Source organism: Sminthopsis crassicaudata, chromosome 2 (genome assembly GCF_048593235.1).
Source record: "Sminthopsis crassicaudata isolate SCR6 chromosome 2, ASM4859323v1, whole genome shotgun sequence".
NCBI lineage: Eukaryota > Metazoa > Chordata > Mammalia > Dasyuromorphia > Dasyuridae > Sminthopsis > Sminthopsis crassicaudata.
The window spans coordinates 411,138,807-411,160,557 of NC_133618.1; the positions used below are offsets into that span (position 1 = coordinate 411,138,807).

The 21,751-nt window shown below is 31.1% G+C and overlaps 1 protein-coding gene across 2 annotated transcripts in view; it reads right to left on the reverse strand.

Annotated features, from left to right (window-relative positions):
- Positions 1-21,751, reverse strand: part of GABRB2 (gamma-aminobutyric acid type A receptor subunit beta2) — a 300,251-nt gene that overhangs the window by 29,414 nt on the left and 249,086 nt on the right. Inside the window, exons 6-9 of one of the 2 annotated variants that reach the window (XM_074291995.1) lie at positions 10,591-10,728; positions 7,206-7,358; positions 5,884-6,128; positions 2,277-2,390 (exon numbers count right to left, since the gene is read on the reverse strand). In XM_074291995.1, the coding sequence (XP_074148096.1) occupies positions 2,277-2,390; positions 5,884-6,128; positions 7,206-7,358; positions 10,591-10,728 (650 nt within the window). The remainder of the gene's footprint in view (positions 1-2,276; positions 2,391-5,883; positions 6,129-7,205; positions 7,359-10,590; positions 10,729-21,751) is intronic. The other variant, XM_074291996.1, reaches the window with a different exon arrangement.

The following is a 21,751-nucleotide window of genomic DNA, read 5'->3' on the forward strand; positions in this document are numbered from 1 at the left end:
TAATATTGTTTTTAAAGAGTGGGTCTACCTATCTTGCCCAGGCTCAAAGTTTAGGAATTACTTATGGGCTCAATCCAAAATTACCTGTGGACTCAATTCTGCTCGGATTAGCATGGGAACTTTAACCTGTTCCATTTTTAGTTTGCCACACCTTAAAAGAGCTGAGACCCTCTTGCTGCTAGGAGATCACTATATCAATGCTGAATTTAGAGTATACACCAATATGACTTAAATTCTGAGTTCCTCAGTTCAAATAATCTACCAGCTTCAGATTCCACAGTGACAGATATTATAGGTATGTGCTACTATGCTTATCTCATTAAATTATTATTAATTTGAATTACTGAATTGTTTTGGTCTACTGATATAAAGTTGAATAGGAAGAGTATTGGGAGGAAGGAAGAAAAAAAGAAAAAAATGTGGCTATGGCCTACGAAGCCTTACAGTTGAAATTTAAGATTTGTGTTTCTAATTTTATAAAAGCAAATTTTCAACTTTTTACATGGTTCCATGATATAACTTTAATTATCACATATTTCTCTCTCATCAGTATGTACGACCTAAATAATTTGAATATTCATGATTATGTATGCAATAAAAATGAATACAAGTAATATATGTGTGTTTACATGCATATAACTGAAAGGAGTTAGAAAATCTTTAAAGTGGAAAAAGGATAAAAATCTAAATTCTGAAGATAATAAAACTCTTATTTTAAGAAATGACAGTGAACTCTGATTTTAGACAGAAACACTTTCTGTCAAATTCTATGCCACAGCTTGTCAAATTAGGTAATATGTCTTAAAAAAAACCTTAAAGTAAAATAAAATATATAGATATAAACAAATATAAATCACAGAGTATATTAGGTATATTCACAATTATGAGTCAGAAAATCTACTAGTTAATATGCTAGATAAACTTTCTATATACAGTGTCCTTATGATCAGAGAAAATTGCTGAAATTCAAAGTGGAAGTAACAGTCATCATAAAAGTAGAAAACTCTTTAATTTGATTTGACCTTCTATTTTTGAATATTTTCACCCATTTCAACTATTTTAATATATCATTACATTCAATATATTCACTATATCAGTATTTTAGATTTAAATTATTCAAAAAAGAATCCTTAATCCTTCAATTTAATTCATCAATGTAAAATGGAAGCTCCAGTTTTTAAATTAGATATCCATGAATTAATATAGTTGGTCAACAAATACTTATGGAATAAATTAATAACCACAAAACACATAATGTGTCCTTTGTAGTATCTTTCCAAAGTTAAGTATCTAATGAATAATGTTAATAAAATACATAATATGGCATCTATAAATTGGCAGTCCCATTTTTCAACTGTCATAGAAACATTTTAAAATTACCCCCAGACACACAGCACAACTCAGTACTAACTGTAACATTAAAGGCAGTAAATAAGGTATCATGAAACCTGTGTTCTTTTAACGTATTAACATGAAACAAACTTAAAGAGACATGAAAATTTAGAAGGACACCATAATGAAAAAGCATCAAGCATCAAGTCCTTATAGTAAAAGGATTAGCAATAGCTAATTTTACAAAAAAGATGGTAGGGGAACTCTTTTTAGAAAATAGAATTCTAGAAGGAGTTAAAATTTAGAGATTATATAAAAATCTAAAATTGAGACTATATGAAGATTGCATGACTATATTTTAATCCCCAATGGGAAAATCCATTAAAGTCAGGAAATTGAACAGGTCAGAAACTTAACTGTTTCATCTCACCTGTTACTACAATGAATCTGAATATGCCATGATAACATTCAAGTAAAAACTAAATGAAAATGAATTGACAAGGACTTGATGCAAATTTAACATTTCCTGTACATAAATACATAACTTCAAGTTAGAAGACACATTACTATTAGAAACTAAGAACACCCATAAAAGAAAAGTCAACCCCCTTAAATTCTAATAAAAGAAAACATGAAAATGGAACCACTGTCCATGAGTTTTATCTTTGAAATATAAACTTTTTTAAATAATAAGAATCTCAATATGATCCATTTGGTTAACTAGGCCTTGGATTATAAACAAGGCTTTTTTATGAATAACCCCTCATAACCCATCTAGAGTCTCTTTATTACACTTGATCATCATAGAAATTTTAGCAGATCATACATATCTGGATGCTAATGAGACATTTGCTAAAGCACCATACATTATCTTAAGGGAACAGCTAATACATATTAGCTCCAACAAAAATACAAATAAATGGATCAAAAACTGGCTATCTAACCGTATACAGAGAGTAATCGTAATTGGTAGTCCGTCTAGTTGGGGAGAGGTTTCCAGTAGGGTCCCACAGAGATCGATATTGGGTCCCATTTTGTTTAATATCTTTATAAAAAATCTGGAAGACAAAGTAGAGAACGTGCTAATTAAGTTCACTGATACTGCTAGATTGGATCTGTGGTCAAAGTTAGCTTGGATATAAATAAATACAAATGGTCTTTCAAAGAGACAAGAAAAGACCACAAATTACCATAATGGGATTTTTACTTAATTTCTCCCTAATACATTATCTTTATCTCATCCTATCTCAATAATGCTTAGTGCCTTTAAACTACAAAAAGGTCAATTGTATACTAGTAAAGACAAGACACAAACTCACAACATAAAGACAGGGCCCCAAATCACCATCATTCTTGTGTTGCATGTCACATAACATGAAAGAGCAAAGTGAAAAGGAGCTTATGTGAGAGAACTTGTTGCATCTTTTGACTGTAGTCAAAATGTAGTATTCTATAGTAATTGTATAGAAGATATATTGGGGCTTTTCAGAGAGGCAAGGGCCAGGAGAGCAATTTAATGAATTGTATATAGAAAGAAAGAAAGAAAGAGGAGTTCTTATATAATTAGATATTTTTACAAAAAAAAAAAAAAGAAATTGAGGAGGTATAAGAAAATCTGATCATCTAGAAATAATTGAAAGGTAAAAATGATAACTATTGAAGAAATACAGCTAAGAAAAAATGTAGGAGCAAATTAGAATCATTACAAGGAGAAAAATGTTACACTAATCAGGAAAAATCAAATGCCATCTGGAGAACATTCCATTCACTGAAGTAGGACAATCAAAAAAGGTTCCATCGAGCCACTAAAGGAGATAGGACTAATGAAAACTTATAAGTGATACTTATTTTAATTATCAGTTAATTATTATCAGTTTTTTATAGTCAGAAAGGGATTTTCATCATGATCAATAGAATAAAATATATTTGAGATTTTTTTTTTCTTTCTAGAAATTGAAGGGTTTCTAATCCCTTTCCTTCCTTTTCAGAGCTCATATGGCTTTAAATGTCATTTCATCAATGTAAGCATCATTTTTTATTGGTAAAATGAAGGGTTAGATTTAATGACCTCTAAAGTTCTTTCTAATTCTAGCATTCTATGTTTTTAAATTCATTTAAATTCTAACATTCTATGATTTAATTCAATTAACAATGGAATAATTTCCCCCTTTCCTACCTAAAGTCAAGCTATAACCTGGATGTACCAAAACAATAAGACACTTAAATTAGAGGGTTTTAAGCACTATTCCATGTGTCATGTTCCTTCTGGTGAAGGATGCTTATAGAATGCTTCTCAAAATCTCTTTTATTTTTACATTGAAGGGAATTCTAAATTTCCATTAGTTTTTAGTGAAAATAAAGACACATTTTCTTCCATTCAATTTCATAAACTCTCTGAAAGTGAGGTCCTAGAGACCTCCTGGAAGCCTTTAGATGGCTGTTAGGAACTGGGACTTGCAAAATTACAATTTATATTTTGTCTACTCCAAGGAAGGAAATTTTAAAATAAATGGAGTGACAGTTCATGTTAGTGATAACATGCACAAATGCATCAACAAAATCCAATATGGAGAATGATGTGAATTGCCTCTGACTCCTTTTAGAATGAAATAAAAAAACAGCAATTGAAGGTTCTTGGAATCTTTGTACACTATGACAGTCACCTTTGGCTAATCATCATGGGCCAAGGTGTTTTGACTCAGAAATAATTGGTGAATTTTGAAATATTTATAATTTTTTTTCACAGGAAACACATATTGAAAACATATATGTATTTCATTCATTTTTATACTAACTACTAGGCTAAAAGTTATCAAACATATAATTTATGAAATATAGATGAATATGTTTTATTTTCCGTGATATGTGAAAGACACAAATATACTTTTCTAAGAGGTTGTAGAATACAGTTTAAATGAGGCCAACATCTGCCTAATATTCTTCAAATCATGATGAGTCATTTAGGACACGGGACCAGAAATAAAAACAATTTTTTGTTGAAATTATGATCAAAGTGGATAGGCTCTCTATTCCTCTGAGAAATTTTAAGAATAGGATAGAAATCTATTTAAGAATCAGCCCTGAGGGAAATATATGGATTATTTCCTTTTGATGGTGCATATGCCTTCCATAGATGTTTCTGTATTCCAGTGTTTGACTGACAATTCTGAGACTCTCTTGATTTTCTCTCTTAATTCAATCAATTAAAAAACTATCAAGTACTTTAAACTTAAAATTAATATATTAAATCCAAATAATTTTGAAAAATACAAGGGACAAGAGTGACTGAGGATTATGTTATGTTAATTTATACTCATTCTGAAATTCTATCCAATGACATGCTTTTCCCCCCTCTCAACTAATATCAAGTCTATAGTAGAGAAACTAAAGAGAGAATTGAAACTTGTTTTGTCATATTCTGAAATGCATTGCTTTAGTTAATTAAATTTTTTAGTTAAAATCTTTGTGGGATTGGATAGAGGCACTATTGATAGTGTACATCCCCTTGCAATGTAGTCACTAGGGGATATATCATGTCTTTGGGCTGCAGGATAGTATAGAATGAAAAAAAATATTGGAAGACAGATTATTTTATGAAGAATATAATCTTTTCAAAAACAAACATTGATTCAGAGACATAAAAGCCCATTTCAGAGTTGCAAACCACTTTGAGGTGCCCAAGTTGTCATTAAAAATCTCAATAGGAGGGATGGTAGTACAGTATAATAATAGATCCAGAATGGATTGGGGACTTAAAATAAATTCCAATTATGTTAACATAAGTTAATCACTTACACTCTGTGAGTCCCAATCCTTTCATATGGAAAGCAAAAGTCTTGCTATCATCTTTAAGCTAAGAATCCTTCTAACTCTAGCATTTTTTAAATTCTAAAAGGCCATTTGAAAAGATTGTTATGATGTTCTAGGCCATGAGATCTAAAAAAATGGCTTTAATAGGATGAGTATGAAATTTGAGGCATGAAAATCTTAATCTTCAATAGATTCTGGATATAAAAATATTATGATAAATAATTCAAAATAATATTTGGGACTGAGAAATGATGTTGATACTGTAGTATCATTGCCATGAAACTCTGAATAGGCTACAACATCATACCTTTGTTAATGCTATATAGGATGTATAGTGAAAAGTTAGATCCAGTGTGTGCTGTCTTTGCTGAAGTCTTTGAGATTAAATATATATTAAATATTGATATGAAATTAATATTTTGTAAGGAAGTCAATCAAAAGCCTCCTGAACCCAGCCTTCTGACAATTGTGAGGAATGTTTAATGCCTTATTCAATTAATGGGGTTTCCAATTGTTTGCACAATTATACTCAAGAAAAACTTTTGGTTCTAGGCAAAGTGATAGTTCTAATATAATAGATGTTAGAGGAGTTGGTTTTCCTCTGTCATTCAATTTTCTGTGTGATGGTAGCCTTTAGTTTCCTCATCTATGAAGTGAGACTGTTGTATCTAATATTTCCTAAGTTTACTTCTATCTCTGGGAAGGCTGTTATTTGAAGAAATAAGATTATGACTCATTTACCTTATTGACATCCATGCGCAACTTCTCATTGTTGGCACTGGCAGCTTTTTCAGCTGCTTTCTTTTGACGCTGGGGTCCCCTACCAAAGAAGATGTAGTTGACCAGTGCATACTCGAGCAGTGCCATGAACACAAAGACAAAGCACCCCATAAGATACATGTCAATGGCTTTCACATAAGGAATTTTGGGAAGAGTTTCTCGAAGATGAGTATTGATGGTTGTCATTGTAAGTACAGTGGTAATTCCTGAAAGAACAAGAAAGTTCCATTAAATATGCTCATCTGAATCTCACTATTATTCTTTCTAGAATGTAAGCTTTATGAGGACAAGGAGTGTTATGATTCTTCTGTGTATTCCCTATCACATAGCTCTAGGCACAGAATAGACATTTAAGCATCGGTTGAACTGAATCACCATATATAGGGATACTTAACTACAAGGCATGCTAATGCTAATACATTAATGTTTCTCCATTTTCATGTTGCATCTCTGACAAATATACTGAGAATGTTCTGTTTGTAAATGTGATGAGGCTCAGGGAGGTTTGAAGAAAATAATCATTTCCTTTTATTTTTTTATTAATTTTTTTTTTTTTTTATCTCAGGACCTCTGTATGTAGTAAATGACATTTTTTTGAGGAGCATAGTAGAACATTCCTATACTATCTTTGCTTTCACAGTTAAGGTTTTTTTTTCTGATGTCATTTTACTTTCATTATTATGGTAATTATTTATGTGATATTAATATTTGTTACAGCTATCATGCATTTGCTACTACCAAAATCCCCAGGAAGCATTATTCATTACTCTCTCTTTCCACATCTCTCAAATCCCTCTGATGTAATAGCTTGAATTTGCTTGAGAATAAGATAAACTATGACAGCTTTGCTTTACTAGTATGCCTATTATGGTGCCTCCTGTCATCCAATCTCTAAACAAAACATTATAAGAGATTTTGAATTTGATCTTTTTACAGTTTATGAGTTATTAAATATGTACTATTCTGTTTCTCACCCATAAGATAGATTGAAATGAAATAAATAACTTGAATTCTGATATATGTTAAACAGGTATCATGAAATAAATATGTGAATAATATTATATGAAATATGTTTAATAATAACATCAAGATAATGGGACTAATTTCATTACCAATAACTATACGCTTAAGTAATTCTGTCATGAAAGAGTCTTAATTTGTGCTTAATTGATTTAAGGCTGAATTTACAAGACAAATCTTTTTAGCATGTCATGATCTGGCCTCACCATGCACCACAAGCTCAAGACAAAACAAATTCAACAAGCTAAGTGAAAAAGGCCTACCTAAAGCTACTCGTGCTGCTGAGGCATCATAGTTAATCCAGAAGGAAACCCAAGAGAGAATAGTAATTAGAATGGAGGGCATGTAGGTCTGTAAGATGAAGTACCCAATGTTTCTCTTAAGCTTGAAGCTGAGGGACAACCTGGGGTAAGAACCTGAAAGAAAGAATTTAGGAACCATCATCATCATCTGATATCTTGGATGTGCCTGCTATCATTAAAACATCTGTACCTGCTTGTACATTTCTCTTCTCCACACATAGTTATAGACCCACTCATTGCTCTTGAGCAAGAAAAGCTCCTTCTATGAATAGAGGATCTGTGTTTACAGCTTTTAATGAACAAAGAATAGTTCAGGTATAGTCTACTTGAAATTAGGGATATTTAGGTTTGACTTTTGACTCTTCACTGGTGACCATGGCGAAGTAATAGCTAACATTTATATAGTGCTTATTATTTGCTAGGCACTCTACTAAGCATGTTAAAATTATTATCCCATTTGACATGACAATCCTGGGAGGGAGATTCTATTACATCCCCCATTTTACAGAGGAAGAAAATGATGCAAAAAGATTAAATGGCTTTTCTGGGTAGTTAATGTCAGAGAATGAATTTGAAATAAGGTCTTTCTGACTCTAGTTCTTCTGCTCTATCCACAATACTACCTTTCAGCAGTTACTTAACCTCTATGAACTTCCATTTATTTAACCATTAAATAATTGTGCCTGCTTCCTTGAGATGTTGGTAGGTAAGCCGTTTTTAACACCTTGCAATCTGAATTTATTCCCATCACTCTTTGGAAATAGCATTGTCCAAATTCAGTGATTACTTAAATCCAAAGGAATTTTTTTTTATTATTGTTTTTTAATTGCTTTGGCCTTTGACATTCCTGACTTCTCTTTCGTCCAAGACAATCTCTATTCCCTTAGCTCCCCTGACAATGTAGTTTTTCAATTCTTTTTTGGTTACTGTTCCCTCTCCTTCCATGTTAAGTCCTCTTCCTACTCAGATAACTTGAATATGGATATCTCCTCTAATATTCTATCTTGGACTCTCTTTTCTTACCTTAAAAATCACATTCAATCCTATTTAATTATTAGCTCTATAAATAGCACTTATCTCTCTATATTCATATCTTCTATCTGTACTACAGAATTTTTCTCAAAGATGTAGTCTTCTATTTTAACTTACCTACATTCATTAAATGGGTATCTACAATAGTTTTTATAACATGGCAAGTTCAATATGTTTCCTCAAACATTAATTTTGAAGATGGGAGAAGATGGAGAAAGGCACAAGTATTTATTAAGTGCCTACTACATTCCAGATGCTGTGTTAAGTGCTTTACAAATATTCTCTCATTTGATCCTTACAATAACCCTGATAGGTCAGTTATGATCCCCATTTTACAACTGAGGGAAAGTTAAATAGCTTGCTCATCTCACAGCTAGTAAGGAAGATGGGATTGAACTCAGGTCTTTCTAACTCCATGCTTAGTGATCTATCTCTGTGTTACCTAACTGACTCATCCCAGTCATTCAGTCTGCGAACCTTCAAATGATCTTTGACATTTTCCTTTCTCCTTTCCCAGATGTTCACAAATTGCAAAATATATTGATTTTACTACTGTAACATTTCTCAATTTGTTTTTTATTTCAATTTCCTAGCACTAGCCTCCATTTCACCTTACTATTTGAATCATAACAGCTTCTTAATTGTTTTTCCTGCATCCAATCTTTCACCTATGCAGTACTTCTCTTTTATACCAGCTTAGATAATTTTGTTAATTCATTATTCGAATCATATCACTTTTCTATACAAAAACCTTTTGAACATTTCCTATCTACTACAAAATAAAGGAGAGACTCTTTGACACAGCATTATGAGCCCTGAACAACATAGGTTTGAGATATCTATCCAATCTAACCTAATTTAAATTTCTTAGAAACCTCTGTCTCCAATTATTGCATAATTATTTCCAATTCTACCCTTTTTCTTGTTCATTCCAGACAAGAATGAATATAATGAATTGATAGTAGATGGATATTACCCAAACATGGCATTGCATTCAAATATCTCCAAATACAAACTGATAGAAATGGAGAAAAACAAATATTCTGAGAGAAAGTCTATTTCTCACAGAGAATATTAAAGATGAAAGAGAACATATAATGATGAAGTCATTTATCCTAAAAGTTCAGAAGCCCACAGGGGACTACAGATCTAGTTCCCTTGTTGCTTTCTCCAATCTGGTTGCCATTTTTATTTCGTCCAACAGTGTTTTGCTGCAGTTTAAGTAATTTGCTGGGACAAAATAAATTGGTTAAAATAGGAGACTGGAAAAGGGATCTGGCATATTATTAGCTGCTTATAGAAAAATCTCTTTTCCATTAACCTTCCCTGATTTGGGACATAAAGATGTTCTTCTGGACTGATTATTTTTCACTGAATGATGAGTTTAGGATTCTTTTTTGTTTCAATACCCTTCCTGGACTTTGCAAAACAAAACAAAACAAAACAACAAAAAAACCCCCATAAAACTATGATTGTAAAACTGAGCTTAACCATTAAAAATAGTAAATTTGATTTTCTTTTTTTTGAACCAGGGAATTGGCTGACAAAGTTTCCTGGAAGTAAAGCAGAACAGAGACTATTTAAGGAGGTACCAACAGAGGTGCACACATCTACCCATCCCCTCTACCCTTCACCCTTCACCCTCTCCCTTCCTGTCTCCCTTCCTCCCTCCCTTCCTCCTCTCTCTCTCTCTCTCTCTCTCTCTCTCTCTCTCTCTCTCTCTCTCTCTCTCTCTCTCTCTCTTTTTCTGAAAAATCAAAACAAAAATAAACCCATGATGGTCTTTTTACCAGTCTTTCTTGGTTTGGTCGACTATCTGACATGGTAGAAAACATATTCTTAATATATTTTAATAATTCCCACCAACTTAGCATATTAAAGAATAAATATCACAAGTGTAGAGATGATCCAAAGTAGTGTTTGAATCACTTGACCTTCAATTCTGAAGTTGAATCTAATATCTTTACTCAAAGCAGTGGTAGGTTAAAATTTGAGGTTGGCACAAACTGTTTCACTTCTCCCACTTCTATTAAACCACAAATCTTTATCCAGAAGACCCTCTTGATTTTTTACTTTTGACAATTTTAGTAATCTTTATTTGTTCTACTTAACTGAAAAAAGAGCTGAAATTCAAAATAGTGTTGGACTTTCATGAAATAATTCATCAAAAAGAATAGATTTTTCATTTTAAAAGATTTTTAAGGATTCCTTGCCATCAGTAGAATACTATCAGAATATTACATCTATTCAGCAGCCCACTTTCACCCCTTATGGAAGATGTATTTATTCTTTTCTGATTCTCTCTCATACCAACCTGTAGAGAAAACAACCTTCTTGGTAATCAGTTTGTAATCAACGATAGAGAACTGTGGCAATTCTATCTTTGTTACTCCTGTCACTGCATTATCATCTCCTCTCCAGTAAAATTCAATGTCATCAGTTGTATAGCCATCTGTTTAAAATAAAGAAGAAGAAATAATATAATCTTAGTACATATTGCATTTCACTGAAGCTGCATGAAAAGAGGGAAGAAAAACTAGTTACGCTGCTAGGATAGGGCATGTGCAGAGTCATATTCCTTCTAAGTACAAATCACAAAATCTGGGGCCCTTTTGCCACAGGATATTATAACATCTGGCCATCAGTTGTCATGTGCCTACAGAACTGTTTCTCAGTCCTGATTTTTGAAATTAGAAAACAAAACACAGCTGGTTTTGTTTCAGTTTGAAGAGTAAATGTTTATATGACAGTATTTCTGATGTCCTATAATCAAATGAAAGGTAAAAATACCTTTTGCTCGGATGTATTTCTTTGTTTTGTTTGTTTCAGACTGCATTTGTGTTTTGTTTTATGGAGGGAATGTTTAATGTGTAACTCTATTAATGCTCATTAACAGTATTCTTAAACTTATAACCTTAGTAACAGAGGTTCTTCCCCTAAGGTACGTGATTTTTAAAAAATATCAATAACCTTATTTCAAGAGAATAGATTTTCTTTCTAAGCCTATGCGTTTTACTTTATGTGTTAAAGAAACATTATTCTGAGAAGAATTTCATAAGTTTCACAATATTGTCAGAGGGATCCATGACACACATAAACAAACAAACAAACAAACAAACAAAAAAACAGCCATAAAGCCTTAGAAAAATGCCTGGAGGCACTGAGAGGCTTAATGAAACATTTGAGATGTATAAGGATGTAATAGAGACATGGTGATAAAGTAAATCCTTTCATATCAACTCTTACTGCATGTTTATAACAACCCTGATAAAATAGGTAGGATAAGCTTTGTTCCTCTGTAGATGAAAACAAGATACATAGAAGTTCCACTGGACTTGGCTTAGGGACATTCGGTTGATATCTCCTAAGTATGGAATTTATGTTCTGGCTCTATGTTCTTAGTAGGGATAAAGAATGGTTCCATGGAAAGAATGCTAGATTTGGAATTGGAATCCCTTCCACTTATTGTCTATGTGACCTCAAGTAAGTCTCTCTCTCTCTCTGACACTCAGTTTTTCTTTTCTTTTTTTTTTTTTAAGAATATATATATATATATATATATATATATATATATATATATATATATATATATATATATATATATATTAAACCAACAATCCAGAGAGCTTTTCTGTTTCCCGAGAACTTCAAGAACGATAGAAATCAATGTTTTGAGATCAGATATAATAAATAGCTTAACTTTGTCATTTACAAAATGCTTTTCTCCATAATATCTCAATCAAAATTCTATATTAATGTTTCATTATGATGCAACTTTGTGTTCTCAAAGATCATAGCACTAAGGTATAAGCTTGAGTAGGCCTTATACTACTCAAACAGAGTAGTATAAACAGAGGGAATAGGGAAGCATTTGTTAAATGCTTTCTATGATTTAGGAACTGTGCTTTACAAAAATTATTTCATTGGATCTTCATAATTCTATGAGGTATAATATTCTTATCCTAACTTGATAGCTGTGTATGTTGAAGCAGATAGAACATATGCTGTTTGTTTAGGGACTCTAAATCCCTAAGTGTATGAAGTCAAATTTGAACTTTGGTTCTTGACTTTCTGATTTCAGGCAATTAGGTGGCACAGATAATGGGGTACTGGGCCTGGAAGACTCTTCTTCCTAAGTTCATCTGGCTTCATAACACCTACTAGCTGTGTGACCCAGCCTAAATCATTTAGCTATATCTTCCTCAGTCCCCCACCATCTATTAAATGAACTGCAAAAGGAAATGGCAAATTATTATAGTATCTCTGCCAAAAAAATCCAAAATAGAGTCACAAAGATTGGACATGACTGAAAAATGGCTGAATGACAATAACTTATTGATTACAGGTTTGATGTGCTGTCTAATTCCCTTAGCTAAGTACTACAAGGCTTATTATAGTATTTTCCACCAGGTCAGTTATTTATTTGCCCATTCATTTATTAGTTTGATTTGGTCATGGCAACTTATAAAATGTGAAAATATTTTTTTCAGAAATCTTCCAAAATATAAAAGTCTCCACAACCACAAAGTTAGATGGATAGTATAAGTATTACTGTCCTTATTTCACATATGAAAAAAAAAAAAAAAAAAACTTGGACTTAAAAATTTGAAGAAGCTTGTCTTAGTTAAATGGAAGAAGGTTTAGAGAATAGAAAACAAAACAAAACAAAACAAAACAAAACAAAAAACAAAACAAAACAAAACAAAACAAAAAAACAAAAAAAAAAAACAACATTCAATGTAGCAAGATCAATGATTTCCTGACATTAATTCTTCCCTTTGGGCAACCTGATTAGCCACAGTTTCCTTGATTCAGCCTTATAATCTAAATGCACAAAAGTTTGTATCCCTAAATAATAGATGTCTCTCAGAATTGCTGAATCACCACAAATTGACTATTAGCTGACAAAACATTCTCCAATGTACACAGGATGGGAAGGGAGTTTGGAAGGTGAGAGTGGGTGCATCTAAAAAAGCCATCACACAATTGTCAATTTTGTAAAATTACCCATGCATATACCTGGTAAATAAAAACTATTAATTAAAAAAAGCCATCATGGCTTCCTTGTTGTATATCCTTGCTGTGTAAGAGCAAATTAAACTTCATTTGATAATTGATTTCTCTCAATATTGGGAGCAGGGAACAGGATTTATAATCGTGCTTACACAGATCATAACACAGAGTATTAACAATACCTCTCAATGAAACTATGTCTCAGCCTACAATTAAAAATTGAGAGATTAGTGAACATGAAAAACCTAAAAAAAATTATCAATATCAACTAAAGATATTTGGATATATACTGATATAAATAACATGAGAAATTATAGAATTTATCAATTACATAAAGCATATAAACATGTATATATGTTTATATACAATATTTGAAAAATACACACACACATATATATATACACACATATATATTTGCATGCATATGTGCACAAAAATATGTGTTTACAATAAACACATTAAAATATACATACATGTATGCATATATAAACATACATATTATACAATATGCATTATATGTGTTTATAATTACAGAATTATAAGATTTTAGAACTGGAATGGACCTTAGAGTTCATCTAATCTGAATAGTTTTACTGAGAAAGAATCTGACTTTTAGTTTTTCTAACATTTATAAGATTGGGATGTTTGTTTCTAATGTTATTACTTATTGATGATGAACGCCTGAATAGAAAACTAAAATAAACCAGATTCCTAATTTAAAAATATAAATATTTATTCAAATATCAAAATATTTTACATCATCCAGAGAAAATGTCTATTTTTATTCTTTTAAAAATGTTTATATAGCTGTTTAGTGTCATGAAGGCATAGCTGTCACATTAAACACTGATAATAAATTTCTAGAAAAATAATGTATATATTCAGTATATACTTATATTTGCCTTTGATAAATTTTTGCATAGTGATGAAAATTTAAGTTCAGAGACTTAAAGGTCCATTCTGTCACTCTTAAAAATATTTTAGTATTACTTTCATAATACATTTACATTTATATCAATGTTAAGGTGACTTTGAAATGAAAGTAAAAGAACTCTACAGAGTGACTGGAAAGTTTAAGATAAACATTTGGACATTATTTTGATATCAAGGATAATGGAAGCCCACTGGGCAATGAACAACATTTCATGAATACTACTAATTCAACAGTCTTCTTTCTCCATCACCAAATCATTGGATCATCTAGCTGTGGAATGTTGCACAAAGTAGAGAAACACCTTCTGCATCATAAATTCCAGAAGATGAGAGGTCAGCAATTTATAAGAGTACAAGGGTGGTCAATTTCAGAAGGCTATCTGACAGAGATTAGTTTAACAGACTCCATATTGCTTTTCTCCTATAAATCTGCTCTGTAGCAGCTATGAATTTAGCATTCTCTAAAAGTGAATGATGCTTTTAAAATTTTAAGGGAGGTTCCCTGGCTTTCAGTAGAATGGTAGATAGATGAGCTTTAATAATAATAGCAAAAGTGAAAAACAATGTGATTTCTTAGGGAACAAAAAAAAGAAGTTGTCAATATGCATTTCTTCATTAACCTACCGCAATTTAAATACATCTCATGTTTTATTCATGGGGTTCAAATACTGAGTCATTACATGGTTTTGAGTAATTTTATGTTATTACTGTTAGAAACTTCTCCCATATATTGAAGAGCTTGGCATATAGAAGGAAACTCCAACCTGAATGCATATTTAATTAGTTACAGTAATATTTTAAAGAAACTACTACAAATCTTTGCTCAGTTAAAATAAAAATGGAAATGTATAAACACAGTAATTGTATAAGAAATTTAAGTTATACATTTCTTTCCTTAAACAGTTATATAAAAACCTTTTATCTGAGGTTGAAAGAGGAGACATGTCATTTTGCTGAGGAGTATAACTGGAAATGTTCAGTTGAGTGTACCATTATCTTGTTATGTAACCACAGCATTTTTAAAGATACTTTTCCCTTTGACATGTCTATCACTTCCTTTCTATTCAAAAATTATGCTACAGGAAATTCTTCAGCCTTTTAAACAGGATTTAATAATGAAAAAAAAAATCAATCTGCACCAAGATAGCAAGCAAATTGGAGGGAAGAAGAATATAGCAGTAATATGGATATTGCTTTATTAAAAATTCTGCTGAACCCACAATAGAAGGGTAAGGCTAGTTAGCATCAATCCCAGTGGTTATGATCAGATATATCCTATTCAATGAAATATATAGGACTTCACTAGGAAGTCTATATTCAAAAAGCCCTTGAAGCTCTCTACATGTCTGTCTGTTAAAGATACAAGAAAAACTAGATAGAAAGATATGGCTACTATATTCTTTAGCTTATCAAATGCCTGTTTATAAGTATGTAATGATTATTATTTTTTCATATTTCATAGTAATACAAATAGGGAGGATATTTTGACTACTAAAAACCTGCATTCAAAATTTAAAATGGAGTAGTAACATTATAAGATTGCACACATATATAATATAGATACATAGATACTTATGTATACCTATATATATATATATATTTATATATATATATACATTTATATGTATGTCTGTATGTAACTGTTCAATAATGTTTCTTCAGAAAATCAGTAATGTATATCTGGTCTCTCCTGTAAAATCCAGTTCAAATCTTTCATATATTACTTTTGTCTGCATAAAACTGTTTTTTAAAGCTTCTGAAAATGAAAACATATGAAATAACCATAAAGACAAATCTATAATTTTAAAGAAAAACAAACAAACAAACAAACAAATAAAAAACAACAACACTGAAATTAGAGGATTTGGGATTCCTTACAGAATCAAAGGATTTTTAGTTGGATGAGAGCTCAGTGGCCATCTAGTCCAATCTATACTTGAAAAAAAAAACTATACTACAATATAGTCAACATATTTGATTATCCAAATTCTGTTTGAAAATCTCCAAAACAGTTAGAAGCCACCTCCTTTTGAAGCAATCCATTTTCTTTTGGATAGCTCTCATTGCTATCAATTTTTCCTCATTGACATCAAGTCTAAATGTATTCTGGGTAATTGTTATGGCATTTTAGTTATTTCCTATAGGTCATTCTTATCCTGTAGATGGATTTTAGGTAATAATATTTTGCTGCCATGTCTCCTTTTTTGGGCTCCAGTGACTCCATATAATCAATCTAAGTAGTGTTAGATTTGATTAATCAGAAGCACAATGCAACAGAACCTATTTTAAAAGAATTTAGCCTACTTCAGAGATAATGTATTTTAAAATGTACTTACAGGTGGATGCTATGACATAATAATTACTCTCATAACCACTGAAAACCTCAGTTATTATGTCTTAAAGCACAGAATTTGAATCTCTATATTAACTATCTAAATTGATACAATGCTGCAAAAGTTATAAAGGCTTTTGTATATTATCTATTTGATTTCCTAACATAGCTTTAAGAAATTGGTATATTTGACATTATTTTTCCATTTTACAAATGAAGAGACTCTGAGAGATTAAATTACTTGCTTATAATCATTTCTAGGACTCAAATTAGAATACAAAGTCAAGTTTCTCCTCAATCCAAGTCCAACAACATTTCTACTCTGCCATAATGTCTCACTAAGGAACAATGGACATATTATATAATATGGTTACTTGGGGTTTTTGTTGCATGTATTGCTACCTTATTTTATATTTCTAAAGAGGAGTAAAGATAAATCATGAGATATTGAGAGCTAAATCAGTTATATTAGTGACATGAAGGAAACAAAGAAACTCCTATCGATGTTAAGGGGGAAAATAGTTTGACAAACTTAATTTATTGCATTCTCAACACAGAATATATTAACTTGACTATTTAAATACACTCATGTGACATGAGTGGGTCATCTGGCAAAATAAGTGGATTTGATATCTAATAATAATAATAACTAGGTTTCATATAGCATATGCTGTGTGCCAAGTACTGGGATAATCACCTTATACATATTATCTCATTTGGTCCTCACAATAACCTTGAAAGATAGATACTATTATGATCCCTATTTTACAGATGAAGAAAAGTGAAGTAAATAATTTTCCCAAATTAATGTGTAAGACTGAATCTGAACACAGGTCTTCATGATTATAAGCCCAGTACTCTGTCCCCTGTACCACTTAATTGCTTCATAGCCATAGAGAGGACCAAATATGTATTTCAACCTAACTTTTAAAATTTCTTCAATACACAAAATCAAGGAGCCCACCAAAGGCCAAATAACTAAATCTAGTCTATTTTGTCAATATTTAAAAGAGTTAACCTGTCAATCTTTTATTATATAATTAGGAAAATAGTCTCAAAAAGAGGAAATAACTTGTGCAAAGTCAGCCATCTAGACAATGGCAGAGCTAGAACTAAACTTTAATGTTTCAACTTCTTATTCTATATTTTTTTGAAAAAAAATTGAAATGTTTGTTTTTACATCATCCACATTTTCCAATGTATCTTTCCTTTATTACCTATACAGAGAATTATATTTTATAAAAAAGGAAGAAAAAATGAAAAAAAAAAAGACTGAATCTAATAAATATGTCCAAGAAATTTAAAATATGATGTATTTCACAATCATTTTTTTCCTGCTTTGAAAAATAAATCAGGGGAGATGTTTCCCCAGATCTCCAAACTTGGTCACTGTAATTTCACAATATTCAGTTTCAATTGTTTTGTTGTAGCTATTGTATATATTGTTTTCCTTATTTTATTTGCTTTGTTTTGCATTAGCTCATAGATTTCTTCATACTTCTCTATATTCACCATTTCTTATAGTACTAATACATTATATTCTACATATAGTATAGACTATAAATATTGTATATACTATTATTATAACATATTATGCTATAAACATTATACATACTTTTATTATAATACATTATTACATTATATTCATGAACCACAATTTGTTGAGGCATTTTCTAATCCATGGGAATTTGCTTTGTTTCTGTTTTGTTGTTTCTGGCTACTGTGAAAGTATAAATATTTTTGCTATGTAGGGAATTTTATTTTTGTTGTTGACCAGCTTGTTGCTCCATGGGCAATCTTGGGAGTAAAGGCTCTGGACACTGAAGCATTCTTCACATAATCCCAAAAGTTTTCCAGAATAGTCCAACTAACTTTTCGATCCTTAGTAGATATATGTGTATATATTGTATTCCTGATTTTATTTGCTTTGTTTTGCATTAGCTCATAGGTCTCATACTTCTCTGTATTCACCATTTCTTATAGTACTAATACATTATATTCTAAATATAGTATATATACATATGTACTACATATACATATATATTTGTGCTTCTATAACATTTAAACATTGACTATTCTCTTTATGTTATCTTCATTGTCAATTTGCTTTGTGTGAAGTTAATTCCCTGAATTGTTTTGACTTGCCTTTCTATCATTATTATTAATATGGCGCATCTATTCATCTTCCCTATTCTTTTAATAACCAGTGTCTAGCTGTTAGGGATGAGAAAATTGATTGGATTTAGACCTAGCTCTAAAGGAGAGCACAAAAAGGAAAAGGAGAAGGATACAAATATGAATAACATGGAGAAAGTGATTTAATACAAAGGAGGCATCCAAACAAACTATTCAGAGAATTCTAGAGAGGGAACTTTTATTTTCATCATTTGGTGGGTAATGGAGGAAGGGTTCACTAAAATTACTTTCAGTTCTTTAGATTGTTTGAAGTTACTAACATCCAACTCTTTACTTTTGATCTGACAAGTACAAATTGCTGCAAAAATAATATGCATGGACTTTGGAATGGTAAATTTTGGCACATTTCGGCACATTAAAGTAATGGATTTCTATGAACTAATAAAGAGCAAACTAAGCAGAATTAGGAAAGCAATGAAAATAATTACTACAACAATGTAACAAGGAAAGAACACTATGTAGAATGCTTATGAATTAATCAAGCATTATTCATCAATGTGGTAACAATGGGGTGTAGGGGGGGAAATTTGCAATTGGTAAACAATTTATATTTTATCAAGGAAATATCCTCACTGACAGAAAAAAGACCCAATGACCCAAGACAATGTATTTTTATGAAGATATAAAGTATAAGTAAAGCTTTTGAAAAGGGGATATTACCACTTTATAGCCATTATTGTACCATCAATGTCAGAACAAAGATTGAATCAAAAGAGAGTAGGGAACTCATATACCTCCTATGGGGAGACACAATAAATACCAGAACAAAGGGTCAGAGCAGAGCCTTGACAAATGGATTTATTCTGTTTCTTTCCATCTCATTTTTCCTGTGTGATTCTTAATAAATGTCTAACAGAGAAATGTTTTACTATTCTCCAAATTCACCCTAGGGAAGAACTCACATAGAGAAGTGGAATGGTAGAGTGAACTAATAGGACTCAGTTATTATAATCTCTCAAGTTTCTTGCTTTTCAGAAAACAGCTTCCTCCATAGGGGTTGTACAAAACAAATGTTCATTGCTAAGCAATGTATAGTCATTGAAGGACTATGTCTGCATATACATTTTGCAGTTTTCTTTACAATTATGCTTAGATAATGAAAACAATGGCTTAGGAAATTTAATTTGACTGCAGCATACAAAATGGATTGGAATAGGGAAAGAATTCACAGAAAGGAGTTGCTCTTTTCTATGTAAGAATTTTAGAACACTAATCCCACATACTTTCTTACTCTTGTTCAATGGTCAAGCCATCAGAGTTGCTGAAGAGAATTTCAGCAAAGCCAAAAGTTTTGGCTATCTTACTACATTTACAATGTATATTCAATAACAAATTAATATTATTATTTTCACAATAATTTTTGTGAACTGAAGTCAGTGAATTTCATAATAATTTTTTGTTCGAATGAAATCAATTTTTCCAGAGAATCATAAAATTTGAGAATTCAAGAACTTCAATGGTTATTTAGTTCAAGTCCTACCCAAAAGAATCACCATTGTAACATACCTCCCAATTGATTCCAATTTCTACTTGAAGATGTCTAAGGAAGAAGAGCCTACTGCCTCTTCAGGTAGCCCATTTGTCTTTTGGCTCACTCAAAGTATTAGAATTTTTTCCCCTCAAAACAGGTCTAAATATTTATCATTGTTTTTGGAACTTCCCAATATAGCCATAGTGTACAGATCTGTAGAAAAGCTTTGAGACTTTATAAAAAGCAAACGTGAAAAAATGCTCTAAAACTACTAATTAGATCGATTTAAATTAAGGTGACTGTCAGATTTCAATTTCATCTCATATCCACCATATAGACTAAGTTGACAAAAAGAGACAATTAAAAAATATTGTAAGAACTATGAGAAAACAGGCACATAAGTGTGCTATATTCACATAACAGTAAATAGGCAAATCCATTCTGAACAGCAATTTTAATTATACACAAAAAAATTCCTAAGTAGTAAATGTTCTGAATTAAATTAAAGGGCTCAAGTTAACATATATTTGAAATACATGCACTATTAAGTAAAGCTAGCTCATGAGGGTCAAAGTGCTGATATTAATATCTTTTTTGAATAAGTGAAAAACCTAACACTTTTTCCTAAGTGATATGGCTCACTAATATCATAAGCAGAATCTGATTCAGATTCAGAACACAACAAAGTAACTTTGCTGGAGACAAGATAAAGTTGCCTAGCTAAAAATAATTGGTGTAAAGGAAAAGAAAGGAATCAAATAAAAGAATAATATTTTGCTAATCCTAGTGATCTAAGCTAGGTTCTTTTAAAAAATGTGTTCAGGGTTATTTTTTAATACATCAAACTTTCACTTTCATCTTGCATACAATATCAAAAAAAAAAAAAAAATCTCCCCAAAGCTCTAAGGATTTGGATAAAAAAATAGTTTTCTAACTAAAGTGAGTTCATTTTATTTTAAAGTGGAAAAAATCCACCAAATAACATTATATTTATTGAAATGTACATGTTTCTAGTGTGATGAGAATTATTGAAATTGACTACAATTCCCAGAATTGCAAATTGGAGCAGGATGGTTTAATAGGAAAAAAAATAACACTCTCCAGGAGTAGGTTTAGATTTTACCTCTCACACTTACTAATTTTGTAAGTGAATGTTGAAATTCAATTTTCTTATAGTAATAAAATTGAGATACTAATTTCTCTATTGTCTACTCCGCAGTGTTTTAATGAGAATTAAATAAGGCAACACACTTTAAAAATAGTTTAGCCATTAATAAAATAGTTATTCTGAAAGAAAGGAAATGAGGATACATCCAAACATACATTCAAGTTTGCAAAAGTTACTGTAATATGCAGTCTGAAATTTGAAACATATATTATCTGGGATGAGCAGTCTATCATCAAAGGATATTCTTTTTCATTGGAAAAATTATATTCATAATCAAATGCTCTTATACACTAGTCTTAGTTTTGTTCTGTTCAGTTTGGACATTTCATTTTTCCTCTGTAGACCTCAATTTTTCTGGCAGA